Source organism: Silene latifolia, chromosome 2, assembly GCF_048544455.1.
Source record: "Silene latifolia isolate original U9 population chromosome 2, ASM4854445v1, whole genome shotgun sequence".
NCBI lineage: Eukaryota > Viridiplantae > Streptophyta > Magnoliopsida > Caryophyllales > Caryophyllaceae > Silene > Silene latifolia.
In genome coordinates, this window is record NC_133527.1 from 14,215,144 (window position 1) to 14,230,777 (window position 15,634).

General features: G+C 38.5%; 2 protein-coding genes across 2 annotated transcripts; one reads left to right on the forward strand and one right to left on the reverse strand.

Moving 5' to 3' along the window:
* Positions 1-248: 248 nt before the first annotated feature.
* On the forward strand, positions 249-4,958 carry LOC141642322 (CRS2-associated factor 2, chloroplastic-like). The gene is made up of 6 exons (XM_074451102.1): positions 249-982; positions 2,811-2,938; positions 3,214-3,439; positions 3,772-3,899; positions 3,981-4,110; positions 4,187-4,958. The coding sequence occupies exons 1-6, from the start codon at positions 298-300 to the stop codon at positions 4,537-4,539; spliced, it is 1,650 nt and encodes a 549-aa protein (XP_074307203.1). The 5' UTR covers positions 249-297; the 3' UTR covers positions 4,540-4,958.
* Positions 4,959-5,573: 615 nt separating this feature from the next.
* LOC141642323 (uncharacterized) lies at positions 5,574-10,484 on the reverse strand. The gene is made up of 4 exons (XM_074451103.1): positions 9,738-10,484; positions 6,719-6,868; positions 6,363-6,627; positions 5,574-6,076 (listed from the first exon to the last, which is right to left on the reverse strand). Exons 1-4 carry the CDS (start codon positions 10,347-10,349, stop codon positions 6,051-6,053), a joined length of 1,053 nt encoding a protein of 350 aa, XP_074307204.1. The 5' UTR covers positions 10,350-10,484; the 3' UTR covers positions 5,574-6,050.
* Between the last annotated feature and the right edge of the window lie 5,150 nt (positions 10,485-15,634).

The window sequence follows — 15,634 nt, forward strand, 5'->3', positions numbered from 1 at the left end:
TACAAACATCTACTAAAGTTTAGCGTAAGTACTTTATGACTTCCCAAAATCGGGCCTTAGTAAGATTAAAACATAAAAGAGTCATGTGAGATATGTTAAAGTTAGGAAAATAGACCAAATATGTCTAGATTCTTAGCGTAGGTAGTTATTGACCAAAAATAAAGAAAACAAAGGTAGTTGAAAACAAAAATAATAATATAAGGTAGTATTTTTACAAATACACCTAAATATAAGGTAGTTTTTGACAAAAAAAACCATAAAAGAAGGATGAAGAAAGCATAGAGAAGTTAGATTTGAATGGCAATGATAGCATCCCTTTCAAACCACAACCTGTTCGCCTCCCTTCCAACCACCTCTCCCTCCATTCCTTCCTCTTCTTCCTTCTCCCCTCCTATCCCAATTCCCAAATACCCTCCTCCTAAAAGACAACAACAAAAACAACAACAACAACAACAACAACACTCCTCCAAAACAAGCCACCCTTGTTTCTCCAAAATCCACCACAACAAAACCAAACACTTCATCCCCTCTTCCTCAAATCCCACTTCAAACGCCGATGAAATCGCTGTTGAACGCGCCGTGGTCATTGGAGACTCAGGTGTGTCATTCCTTCTTCCTGGCGCCCCTTTTGAGTTCAAATTCAGTTACTCCGAGACCCCCAAGTCTAAGCCTCTCGCTATACGAGAGCCTGCTTTCTTGCCTTTTGCACCTCCTTCTATGCCCCGCCCTTGGACTGGTAAAGCTAAACCCCCTTTGTTGAGTAACAAAAAGAAAAAGAAAATACCCTTGTTTCATTCTTTTTATCCCTTGCCACCTGGCGTTGAGGGTGTTAAGAGGTTTGACATGGCTAAACCTCGTCATTTTGGGGAGTTTTTGAGGGATGATAGGAGTAGGTATGAGATTCTTGGTGAACCTTTGTCTAGAGCTGAGGTTAAGGCTTTTGTTGAACCTCTTTTTGCCGATAATCGTCAAGTTAATCTTGGTATGTTCCCTTCATGTTTTCATTTATTTGTTGATTGCCCTTTACTTGTTTTGGCCTTGATTTTGTTGGGTATGTCTTACATTGCTGAATTATGTTGTGGGATTCTTCAATTTTAGTTCTATGCTACATGATCTTATTAAATCCGCAACGAATAGTTAAGAGAATCACTTGAGATTAAGCATTATAGTGGCTTATTGATAGAGAATGAAAAAAGTCAAACTTTGGACGGGTCAACCCATTAAATTGCCTTCAGTACCCGGAGGAGATTGCCCTAGCTGTTGGCTGGGGATACTCCTGGTCAACACCAAAAAAAAAAATTATATTGGCTTATCGATAGAGAAGAAAGGGAAGAGATAATTGCCAGAATCCAAGTATTCATTCGTAATGCGTTTCCTACAATGATAAGCTCATTATTTAGAGCTAGAGTTTTTTTTAGAGAAATTTATTGAGTTGATACTTAATTTATTGTATGCATGCAACTTCTAGTATGGAGATTAGTTAAGGGATGTTGAAAAAAAAATTATATTGGCTTATTGATAGAGAAGAAATGGAAGAGATAATTGCCAGAATCCAAGTATTCATTCGTAATGCGTTTCCTACAATGATAAGCTCATTATATAGAGCTAGAGTTTTTTTTTGAGAAATTTATTGAGTTGATACTTAATTTATTGTATGCATGCAACTTCTAGTATGGAGATTAGTTAAGGGATGTTGAAAAAAAAATTATATTGGCTTATTGATAGAGAAGAAATGGAAGAGATAATTGCCATAATCCAAGTATTCATTCGTAATGCGTTTCCTACAATGATAAGCTCATTATATAGAGCTAGAGTTTTTTTTTAGAGAAATTTATTGAGTTGATACTTAATTTATTGTATGCATGCAACTTCTAGTATGGAGATTAGTTAAGGGATGTTGAATCCTTAATGCTTTTGGCAAGTTATGGGTTACGGGGTGTATTAGATGCTAACTAATGCGCGACTTACTGAATTATTTAAGAAAAACATTAAATTTAGGTGTTGAGGCATGCAATTGTGTGTTCTTGCTGAGATGTTCTACTTAAGGGATGTAAGTTTGTAGATTTTTATGACAAAACATGGAATTACTCGGACGCATTTATGTGATAGCTTCTAAACTTTGAATGCACTTGCTGTTTGAGTAGTCTACAACTTTTGGATCTGGCTATTATTAACAAGAATTGGTATTTGAAGTCCAATTCTCTTTCCTTGTCTTTTAGAACTGTAGTAACAAATACGGAGTACACCATACCTAACTTTGCTTACTGTCTATAAACCGGTTTGTTAAAGCATGTACCAGGAAATACATCCATGATGACACTTCTAGTGAAAATGTTCAAAAGCCACCAAACCGGTGTGTGGTACTTTTGGAGGGTTGCTCAATTTGCTAAAATTTCGGAATTTTATTGTATTAATGACAGTCAGTATATTGAGTAGCTAATGTTTAAGAATTTTTCAACTCTAATTCACTTGATTATATGAAAATTTGTTGTAGTCAGAATATAATCTGAATAGAATTCTAGCTAAAGTGTCTTTGTCTTATTTCAGCAATTTTCTGGTAAAATGGAGTTCCTATCGATATAAGTTGATAATATTCAATTATTGGCCTCTGCAAAGAGTGTTTAAGGAGGTAAAACAGATAACTTTTATAATCTGAGTGCTTGGCTTGAAACCCGAAAACTGAGCTGTGTGATTATGATGTTCGTTGTTAGATGACACTATGCATAATTTCTTTGACCACATTTGTTCCCTATCATATTAGTGAACTTTGCTCTTCAAGTTATGATTGTTGTACATCTCGCCGTCTTTAGGAAGGGATGGGTTGACGCACAATATGTTGGAATTGATACATAACCATTGGAAGAGGCAGCAAGTGTGTAAAGTTAGATGCAAGGGTGTTCCAACCGTTGACATGGATAATGTGTGCAGGTGTATTGAGGTGTGCTCTTCGAACTATATACAATATTTACAACTTTAAAATATGATACTGCAATATGAAAACGGTTGTTTTGGTAAATCAAACATGTGTTACATCTACATACATGTGGAAACTAATACTCCGTAAAAGTTAATCATGGTTGACCACAAAGTCAAATAAGGAGAATAAATTTAGGATTGAGGTACTATGTTCTTTTTTGCTCGCTCAACTTCCGGTTCAGTCCGTTTATGATATCCTCATCTTTTGGATGCTCAAACTCTTTTTACAAATGTTAGGATAAAACAGGGGGTAAGATTATTCATCGCGTTGGTGGTATAATTTACCTCTTTCGTGGTCGAAATTACAATTACCGTAAGCGCCCACAGTATCCTGTAATGCTTTGGAAGCCGGCTACCCCAGTGTATCCGGAACTTATCCAGGATGCTCCTGAAGGCTTGACAAAAGAGGAGGCGGATAAGTTAAGACAGAAAGGGAAAGCACTTTTGCCTATTTGTAAACTTGGTAAAAATTCTTTCTATATCTTGTGAATTTATGACCTTTTGGATTTGAGAGACGGATACGTTTAGCTCTCTGCCTCTCTAACTTTGGATGTCCTTGAGCGTGCCTATTAACTCAAGTACTTAATTCATCTAAAAAGTCACCTCTTGTAATTTAACTAAGCAGCTGCCTTCTGTTTAGTCAAGTATATTATGCTTCCTTTTGAAGGGAAGTAATTAGTATTTATTAATAATATTTCTTGATTTGGCATTTCTGTTTTTCACGGTTTTTAATTATCATCAAATTTGTTTGTTTATATATTATTGTGTTTTACATCTTTTTTGTCTATGTTGCAGCGAAAAATGGAGTTTATATTAGGTTAGTAAAGGAGGTGAGACAAGCTTTTGAAGGAAGTGAACTAGTTAAGATTGACTGCCGAGGACTGGATCCCAGTGACTACAAGAAGATTGGAGCCAAGTTAATGGTGGGTGAAGATTCCTAGTTGTGGTTCCCTCCGTATTGCTTTCACTTGCTTGTTTTTAATCCTCTTGTGTTAATTAAACAGGAATTGGTTCCCTCCGTATTGCTTTCATTTGAAGAAGAACAAATATTGATGTGGAGAGGACGTGACTGGAAGTCCAGGTACCCAAATGCACCTATCATTTTTCCAACATCAAATGCTCCCAGTGATTCAGGTATGTTTCTTTTGAACTCTATAGGATTTCTTTTTACGTCTTAATCTTACGAATCAAATTTCTATTGGCAATTTAGATGATTCCGATGAGGGTAGTGGTCCTACTGAAGTGTGTTCGAGCCCAAGAATGATGTCACTATGGAAACGTGCAGTAGACTCGAACAAGGCACTCATCTTAGATCAAACCAATCTTGGTCCAGATGCTCTTCTTGAGAAGGTGGAGGAATTTGAGGCAATGATCCAGGAAACCGAATATTCATATCCTGCTTTAGTCGTTTCCAATGAGGATAGAATGTCGTCTAATTCAGAGAAACATAGCCAGGTCTCCGAAAATGAAGATTTTGATAAATGGTCAACTGATGAAGAAGAGAATGATCTTGAAGACGATGACGATGACTTGTTTGAGCCCACTAGGTTCATTACCGGTTGATCTCATTGTAAAGCGTCTGGTTAATGAATGATGACGAGATAATGACAGGTTTAATGGCATGTCTCATGTCTGCATGTCTGTGTGTTATATAGAGTCCATAATCTGGTTTTTTGCCATTACTTTGGTGATTGGTGATATTGTTGGAGCGATAACTCAGTGGCTCAGAGCAGACCATGGCCATTCCTTCTAAGATCTACTCTGTTGTATGATAACTAGTTTAGATCCCGCGGCAATGAATGCGCGGTATTTTTAGAGTTTAATATAGACTCCGTGCAATATATGTACGATATTTATATAGTTTGACTTTTTAGTGTATTATTTATAGAATTTAAATTGACAATTCACTTATTTTTCATGTTTCTCTTTAATATATTTTGATTGAAGAAATAAATAAAAATTAAATGTAAGAAGTAATAAAATGAGTGTTTTTTTTTTTTTTTTTACCGAGAAATCATGATGTTAATTTACAAATATTTACTAATAACATATTTTTTAGCTGCAAATTTTTATCATAAAAAGTCGATGAATTTTACAAATATTTACTAATACCATATTTTTTAGCCGCAACTTATTTCTTATCATAAAAAGTCAGTAAATTTTTATCATTAAATTCATTAAAAAAAAGAATTTTTTTATCCTAAAAAGATCGGAGATAAATTTGTGCAAAATGTGAAATATTAAATGTTACAAATATTTAAATACAAAATTATATATCGATTTATAACTTATCATGCTCACTCTTATAGATCTTTTTACTGTGTAGAGACACAGGGGCAAAACCGGCAAAATTGCTATATTTTACTGTGCTGGCTACAGTAACACTCCTTTAGGATTTTAAAAGAGTATGGATACTAAAAATACCAAGCAATATTTTAGGAAATATGTTTTAGGGGGAAAAAGTTGGAATTTCGCCTATTCATTTAGTAAATAGAGGATTTGATTGGGTCTTTCATGACAATCATAAATCTCATGTGAACAACACTTACTAACCACGGCCATTCGTTCTAAGATTATAGAAGGTATACACTGGTAAATCAAGGAATTCACAAACTTTTTCATTAATTTATTAAGTGGAATATTATCAAGTAGAAGTTGATCAATACAATTCTCGAAGTAGTTTTGAGCCGGGCATAACATCCATAACGAGACGGACAAATAACTACCTATCTACAATAGGTGGGTAGCATTACAAACAAATTGAATTTGAAGTCACTGTCTGAGACGGAAGATAACTACAATATCGTTTAAGTTAGTACGCTTCAGCCAGATGCAATCAAAAACCTTGCAGTGTAATTTACATCCCTTTAGAAAAAGAGCAACATCACCACCATTCTCGTCGCACCGTTCCCACCCAATCATCATAACCTCCACCTCCATCTCTTTGACTATATCTGCGGCCACATCTCCAAAGACGGTTCTGACATCACATCAACTACACTTTTACCGACAAGGGTTTATTTACGATTTCACCAACAGGCAGGGCTAAAATAACAAACCCTAAACCTTTTCAGTTACAATATAGCATTCGCCAACATATCTGCAATCAAAATGACATCATAGGCATGTTCAGTGAACCTTCGTTAAGAGAAGGAGTAAACTGTCAGCGGTTTGTGCGGAGTGGACTAACAGACGACTTCATTAACATTCTAAGATAATTTGAGCTCTAAAATAATATTCCTACATGTACATTTGCGCATTCACAATTGACTCGTTTTACCCAAAACTATATATGTCAGAGGATAGATTTAATTTAACCTATTTTAATTCCCACAAGGCATGAGAAATGTATACAAAATCGATCATTTAAGTTGGGAGGCTTGAACCTTCTTCTGGGATGTAGGCAGCGTAATTGCTCAAATCAGGCAAGAGCCAGAGATGCTGTCTCATTCTTACAGCAACTTTTGTGATCCTGAAATTCAAAAACTTAACTGCATCAAACAAGATACTCGAACCGTCCAAAAACATGCTCTTCTTGTACTCGACAATCCACGTGTTTGCATCAAATTTAACCACAGATGCACCCCATTTTCTTAGAATCCATGTTGAGTTTTTGTCTCGAACAACATATGCCATGTTGCCTTCAGGCCACTGTTACAAGGAAGAGGCCTTTAAATCAGTGATTGTACGTCAGAATTGCTCTTCTAAGTTATAACTTATAAATACAGGTGACTGTTCAAACCTCAGTGAATCTTCCAGACAAAACGGAAAATGATCTTGACGAAAAGCCTGCAGTTAGGAGCCCAGCAGTCTGCAAAGGCCATCCCCTAACTATCACCTCCTCTGCTGCTGAGCGGTACATTATGCAGTATGAATGCATAATCATTCCATCCTAAAAAAAATAAACAGATATCAGAGACAGTATCTCAATTTTGATTTTGGGGGGAGTGTGCCAGTGAAAGATGAACAGAAAAACAAAGGAAAACTTTTTAACGGAAAAAAAATACAGACAAACAAAACAAGCATGCAAAAATACGCAGCAATTAAGCTCTGTCTCTAGGCACCACAGTCCACAGGCAGCCTTAATCCCGAAATGATTTGAGAATGGCTAAGATTAATCCTCATTTGAAACCGTCAATGACTTGTTTCCTAGATAAAACTAAATGGAAAAAAAGTAGGGGGGAAAAGAACATGATAAATAGTCGATTAAAAAATAAATCTACGAAAATCTTTAATCAAAAAAATTCTGTTTTTTCAAGAGATTTAGCTGTAAGAAAATCAATTTAAAGGGGAGAAATTTTCAAAAAGTAAATAAACAAGTTAAAATACTTGGGTGCTTGTCTCGTGACCCTGTGGTTTTTCGAAAACAAATTCAGATCAGAGATAATTCTCTTGAGTGCCACAAGGCGCGTTATATTGGTTACGGCTGGTCTTTACCATCCATTACAACAAAAATTTTAGCCTGGTTATCACAACATCTGCACTATCCTCAACATCACAGTCATGTCATCTCAAAGAAGTTTTCTACATGCACCAACCACCGGATTTTGTTTCCGCAACTGCGCCGAGACATTTCTGTCCTCTGACTCTATGACACAGCTTCATCAGCAGCAATGATCAATCTGGAGCCACTGTTATTTTTTCTAGTTATTTCCATCTAGCGAATGGGAGACCACATCTTGCATAATTTTAAAGAAATATGTCGAACAAATTCCATGAGCGTGTGCAAACCAGCTCATATGCTAGTTGACGGCTTGACGCCAATCTATTTTTAAGACCACAGATAACCCTCCTATGCCGACCTAACTCTATAACGAGCAACGGAGTAGGCAAGGCTATTCAATAAATAACTTTCACTAGGCCCAACATATCATATGCTATTTCACCAAATCCAATTTTAACACCACCGGTGACCCTACCATAGCCTTTCCGTCTCATCCACCAATATCCTCATCCATACACCGACAACAATCAAGGTGGTTGCTCAGACACCCGTCGATCCACTTATGGTAATTGCAAGTTTCTTGACAACAACCTACTCTTTTTGTCTTCAAGACATCAAGCTACTCTTTGCGATTAAAGTTTCAGGCAGAATATCGAAGTGTGGTCAATTCAGACGCTGAAACCACATGTCTCTTCAATCTTCTACTTGAACATTAGTGTCCTCTCACCATAACCACCATAGTAAAATTGCAATTTTCTTGCCAACAACCTACTCTCAGACATCAAGCTAACTCTTCCATTAAAGTTTTGAGGCAGAATATCAAGACTTGGTCAATGCAGATGCTGAAACTATATGCCTCTGCAATCTTCTACCATAACTAACCCAGCATATCCAGAAGCTGAAACTACGTGGTCAATCAGTGTCCTCTTGCCATAACCACCATAGTAAATTGTGATAATGTTACTGCTATTTACTTGTCCATCAATCCCATCTACCATAGCTAACCAAGCATATGAAGATGAATTTCACTTCATCCCAGTAAAAGCAGCCCAAGGTCGAGTTCCCTAGTCCTACCAGTACATGTACATCTTACCAATGAGCTACCTTACCCTTTCTTCAACAGTTTTCTGCTCAGTCTGACTATTCATCCCTCCTTCTCTCGCTCCTACTGTAGGGTGTATTAGGGACTATTCCAGGAATAATTTGCTAGATACCCGCGATCTGAAACTTCTTATCAATTCTTCCTTCTGTTATTCAGCATCACCAACTATATCGTACTTAAATTACACGGATATTCGCTTCATTTAATACTCTGTATTCATTGCAAGATATACTCAATTCTCATATCTAAAGCATAAATTCAAACACACAGCAAATCCAAAGCAAGTAACATGTTTATGTCCTACAACTTAGAAATCATTATACTCCCTATTACTTTATAGTTTATTGATCAATAATAAATCGGCATAATTATCCTCAAATCAAATCAATAGCAAATCCAAAGCACTTAAGCTGAAACTACATGTCTCTGCAATCTTCTACTTGAACATCAGCGTCCTCTCACCATAACCACCATAATAAAATTGCAACTTTCTTGACGACAACCCACTCTCTTGGTCATCGAGACATCGAGCTACTCTCTTTCCATTAAAATTTTGAGGCAGAAATCAAGGCGTAGTCAATGCATATGCTGCAACTACATAGCTCTACAATCTTCTACTTAAACACCAGTGTCATCTCGCCATAACCACCATAGTAAATTGTGATAATGTTACTGTTTCTTAGTTGTCCATCAATCCCATCTACCATAAACTAACCAAGCAAATCGAGATGAATATTCACTTCATCCCAGTAAAAAGCAGCCCAAGGTCACGTTCCCTAGTCCTACCAGTACACGTACATCTTCACCAAGGGGCTACCTCACCATTTGTTCGAGAGTTTTCTCCGCATTCTGACTATCCATCCGTCCATAACTTGCTCCAACAGTAGGGTGTATTAGAAACAATTCATGGAATAACTTCCTAGATACCCCCGATCTAAAACTTCTTATCAAGTCTTCCTTCTGTTATTCAGCATCACCAACTATATCCTACTTAAATTACGCGGATTATTCACTTCATTTAATACTCCGAATTCATTGCAAGATATTCTCATATCTAAATTCTAAAGCATAAATTCAAACACATAGAAAATCCAAAGCAAGTAACATGTTTACATCCTACAACCTAGAAATCATAATTACTCTACAGTTTACCAATTAGCAAAAAAATTGACATAATTTATCATCAAATCAAAAATACAAGGCAGAAAATCTTACCTGATCAATTTTCCAAGTAGAGTCACCGAGATTACAGCTTGATACTCGATCACCAACAAAACCCTCTAAACCCTTCTGAATCAAATTCAATCCCTCACTCAAATCCTCGACACTCGAACAATCCGTTACGACATCCCTCATCTTCTCCTCTGACAATGCAGGCCTCAAAACCCCGGGAACCCCCCACGAAAACCCGAAATCAAGCACAATCATCATCCCTACTAACAAAACCCACCTCGGAACAATCCCTAGTAATCTCAATTTCCTCTTCTTAGCTTCACATTTTTTCAGATCACCCGATTCTGCAGTTGATTCAACCAGGGACGCCGGAGAAGGAGGGGGTTTTGAAACAGGAGTTGACAGAAGAGTGGGATCAATTGAAACAGGCGTGGTTTCGACAGTCGGTCTCGAAGCGGATATCTTGGTAAGAGTGCTTCGTTGAGCACTCATAGGCATGAGATCAAGGGTGGCATTGATGCTTGCTAAGCACATTTCGCAGTCACAGTTTGCGTTTTTTCTGCATCTTGGGTAGTAGCAGCTGTCTTTTTCTTCGGGTTCGGAGATTCGGGTTTTGGGATTTACTGATGGTGGAGAAAGGAGTAGTGTTTTCATGGCGGATTTGAGTTTTAGTTGATTGAGTTTGGGAATTGTGATTTTTTGATCGGATTTAGGGTTTGTTGTTGTTTTGAAATGGGGATTTAGGGGTTTTTGTTTTTGAATTTTGAACCTTTTTTTAACGGTCGATTTTTTGTTTTGTCTACCGGTGAATGACCCGGCATATGTGACGCTCGAGTCGGGGTTTGTTGGGCCACTTCGGATAGGTTTATTTTCAAGTCAAAATTTATCGGGTCTTTTTTTGGGTTGAGATATTTCGGGTCAGGATTTTGCTTTAAATAGTCACTCCGGGTCACTTTGAGCCAAGTTATTTTGGGTGAGGTCAGGTCCGGGTCACACTTTTCGGATCTCGGGTCGGTCCTTCCGATCGGGCCAGTTTTGTCAGGTCTACTACTGATGGTGTTTCTAGGTTGAAATTTCTAGCTTCTAGGATGGCAATCGAGTCATGTCAGGTTTGGGTCATGTGTGGGTCGTATTTGAGCCGCTTACGATTGGGGTTAGCCATGTTAATTTTTAGCTTAGGTTTGAGTCGGACTCGACTCATTGTCATTTGAGTTATTAGAGAGATTTGTCGAGTCGGGTCATTGTCAAAATCCTTTTCAAATTGGGGCATTCTGACAATTCGTCGAGTAAGTAGGGTTGTGTCAGGTTTGGCCTTCTTACTCGTCAATTCATTATCGAGTCGTTTTGCCCGATTACTTTACTAGTTCAAGTTCTGTTCATTATCTAACTAAGTTATAAGGTTAGTTAATTTTAAGTACTTCTATAAAAATTCGTCACAATGGTTATCTTTTGTCTTTAATGCTTTGACTTTTCATTAATGTCGGGTTATATTTCGAGTCAATAATGTTAGGTTATCTTTCAAATCGGGTTAGCTTTCGAGTAAGCTTTCAGGTTATCTTCGGCTTTGTTATGGAAATATGGTACTATTTCCATATCTCGGTATATATTGTTATGGTAGTTTCGAGTCTTGTACTTATTTGGTTATTATTCGGTTTCCTAATGTGGTCGAGTTTGTAAGAGTATATATACGTTGTATCGTCTAATGAGAAATACACACAAAAATATTCCCAAACATTGTTACCAAAGTTTACGTTCTAACTTGGTATCAGAGCAAGGTTGATAGGTAGGGTTAGTATTGTTTTACTCCGCTGTCGTCATCACCATGTCAGGTGACAAGTCCAGTGGTAATTCCGGTAGTGACAAATCAGTCAATGAGAATAAGTCTATTCTCAGTCCGTATTTTCTTCCGACCAGTGATAAGCCGGGAGACAAAATTATTCACGTCATGCTAACGGGTGATAACTATGACGAGTGGTCAGTCAAACTCCGTGGTGCCCTCCGTTCCAGGAAGAAGACGGGTTTTGTGGACGGTTTAATTAAACGGCCGGCAGAGGGATCGGAGGATTTGGAGGATTGGTACATGGTAAACGCGATGGTTGTCGCGTGGATTTTCAATGTTACTGAACCTGCTCTGGGGTCTCAAATAACATATGTCGAAGAGGCAAAAGTTTTATGGGACGATATTGAGCAGAGATTCAGTGTTGGTAATGGACCAAAAATTCATCGGGTCAAAAGTTCAATTTCGTCTTGCAAACAAGGAGATAAAGAGTCTGTGTCCGATTATTATGGTCGATTGAAGCGTTTATGGGACGATCTTGACAAATATGATCGTAACCCAACTTGTGATTGTGACGGATGTAAGTGCAATATCAATAAAAAGTTGGATGAAAAGCGTGACGAAGGAAAGGTGCATGATTTTCTAATGGGTCTTGACTCGAAATTTGCTACGGTTCGCTCTAACCTGTTATTGCAAGAACCTCTGCCCACGCTCAATAGGGCTTATGCGACAATAGTTCAGGAAGAAGGGGTACGAGGTGATGGTGGTGGGAGCATGTCCGGTGTTCGTAGCGAGGGACGAGCAGATCCAATCGGTTTTGTAGCAAGAGCAGGTCACGGTTCCAACATGACTAATGCTTCTCGAGCTGATGCAGGGGCACGTTTTGACGAAAATAAAGAAGGCAACACAAGGCCAAGGTGCACTGAATGTAATCGATGGGGTCACACAAGAGACAAGTGTTATGATGTTGTCGGTCATCCTAAGAGAGGAGGCTATCGTGGTGGCTACTCCAATGGAAGAGGCCGTGGCAGTGGTGGTCGAGGCCTAGGAGGAGGCAGAGGTGCAGCGAATATGAGCCGTTCAAATGATGAAGTGACAGAGACAAAGGAAGAGTATGTAAGTGTACCAAAAGACCAATGGGTGCATACGTAAACAACGCTAAAGGTCCTTCTACCTCGGGTTCAGCTAGTCGTATGTCTGGTAAGATAAATAAATCTTTCTGGTTGTTAGATTCAGGTGCTACGCATCATATGACGGGTAATTATCAATTGCTAAGTGGTGTTCAAAATATTGAACCATGTATGGTCACATTGCCTAACGGTAAAACGTCAAAGGCAAGTAAGCAGGGTGAAGTGAATTTAGGGGACAATCTCGTATTAAAAAACGTTTTGTTTGTGCCCGAGTTTAATTGTAATCTTGTCTCGGTATATCAGTTAAGTGTTGATTTAAATTGTACTGTTCAGTTTAATAATTCAACGTGTGTAATACAGGACCGCGTGTCGAGGACGACGATTGGTACGGGTGAGCAACACGGTAGGCTATATCTTATCGAAGGAACGACAAGTAAAGCTCATGCTATACGGAAAACGGATGAAGATTCTGAGGTGTGGCATCGTCGGTTGGGTCATCCTTCAAAGAAAATCATTCAATATTTGTCTTTTGTTAAGAATAAGGAAATTAGTCATAATTATATTCTTTGTGATATCTGCTTCCGTGCTAAGCAAACAAGAGAAAAGTTCGTTATTAGTGATAATAAAGCAATTAAATTTTTTGAATTAATTCATTGCGATCTCTGGAGCGATTATCGTACGCCGTCCTCTTGTGGTGTCGTTATTTTTTTACTATTGTTGATGATTATTCACGGGCTGTTTGGGTGTATTTGATTAAATCAAAAGCTGAGGTTTCACAAATTTTAAAAAAATTTGTCGAGATGGCGCGTCGTCAATTTGAGGTGGATGTTAAAATTATTCGTACTGATAATGGGACGGAGTTTACATGTTTAAAGACTTTTTTTGCTGAAAAAGGAATTATTCATCAAACCACTTGTGTGGGTACATCTCAACAAAACGGTCGAGTCGAGAGGAAACATCGTCACATATTAAATGTGGCACGAGCCCTTCGTTTCTAGTCTGGGTTGTCAGTTAATTTTTGGGGCGAGTGTGTTTTGACTGCCGGTTATCTCATTAATAGAACACCGTCCGTCTTGTTTCATGGTAAAACACCGTTTGAAATGTTATTTGGTAAAACCCCAGTTTACGACAATATACGGGTTTTTGGCTGTTTGTGTTTTGTTAAACACCCGCGTCGTGATGGTGATAAGTTTGCTTCTCGGAGTCGTCGCTGTATTTTTGTGGGTTATCCATATGGAAAGAAAGGATGGGAAGTGTATAATGTCGAGACACATGAGTTTTTCGTCTCACGAGATGTTGTTTTTTATGATCCGTTTTTCCGTTTCGAGGTGAGCCCATTAAAGGTAGTTCTCTGCCTTCTACAGAGGAGATGGACATTTATGATGGAGAAATTAAATGATCGTCCTTGTACGACATCCAAGGACGATGCTGCTGGTAATGGTGTAGGTAATAACGGTGGGCCTGAACATACGGATGTAGGTGACGGGTCAGGACCACCAGGTGGGTCAGATGAGGGTCTCGGGTCAGGAGAAGGTGTTGGGTCAAATAATGGTGCTGGGGCAGAAACATGTGAGCCTCATGCTGAGGACGAGTCTAATTATGGCCGAGGAAAACGTCCTCATATTCCATGGTCTCGGTACGATGAAAATGAGTATGTCACAGTATCTGCCAAGGTCGTTCCTTCTCACGATGAACATAGCCTTCCGTCTGATTCATCCGTTCCATTGTCGTCAGGTACGCCATATCCTTTAGCGCATTGTGTGAATTATGAGCAGTTTTCTTTAAATCATCATTGCTTTATGTCTACTCTTGGTAGTAATGTCGAACCGAGATTTTTTCGTGAAGCAGTTAAGGATGTTAAGTGGCGTGATGCCATGGATGCGGAAATTGATGCCTTAGATCGTAATAAAACATGGGATGTTGTTGATTTGCCAAGTGGTAAGAAAGTCATTGGCAATAAATGGGTTTACAAAGTCAAGTTGCGTGCTGATGGTACGGTAGAACGGTATAAAGCACGACTCGTGGTGCTTGGCAATAGACAAGAGGCTGGGATTGATTTTTATGAGACTTTCGCTCCTACTGCAAAGATGGTTACAGTTCGAATTTTCCTAGCTATTGCTGCATCACGACGATGGAAATTACATCAAATGGATGTTCATAATGCATTTTTACATGGAGATTTGGAAGAAGAAGTATATATGAAGCTTCCTCAAGGTTACTCCGTGAATAATCCCAGGAAAGTGTGTCGATTGAAGAAGTCATTGTATGGTCTTCGTCAAGCCCCTCGATGTTGGTTTACTAAGCTTTCCGCTGCAGTTATAGCATACGGGTCTGTGCAATGTCTCTCTGATTACTCTTTGTTTTCTTATGTTAAAGCCGATGTCGAAGTCTACATTTTAATTTACGTTGATGATTTGGTGATTGGTGGTAACTCAAGTACGGCCGTAGGCCATGTTAAGCAGTATTTGGGAAATTGTTTTCACATGAAAGATCTCGGTACTTTAAAATATTTCTTGGGTATCGAAGTGGCGCAAAGTAAGTCAGGTATATTTATTTGCCAGCGCAAATATGCTCTTGATATTTTGTCGGAAACTGGTCTTATTGGTGGTAAACCGAAAAGTGTGCCTATTGCTCCAAATCATCGCTTGGCATTGGCTGATGACACGGTCATGGCTGATTCGGACAAATATAGGAGGCTTATTGGACGTTTTATTTATCTAACAATAACGCGGCCTGACTTGTCTTATCCCGTTCATATATTGTCACAATTTATGCATCAGCCTCGTATGGCTCATTGGCACGCAACTCTCCGGGTGGTTCGATACCTGAAGAAAAGTCCAGGACAAGGCAGGTCTAAGTCAGGTCTCTTGTTTAAGCCCAATTCGAGTTTGGATTTGTCTGTATACTGTGATGCGGATTATGGTAGTTGTCCCGTGTCTCGCCGTTCGTTGACGGCTTATTTGGTTTTTCTAGGTGGTTGTCCTGTTTCTTGGAAGACAAAGAAACAGCCCACTGTGTCCCTTTCATCTACT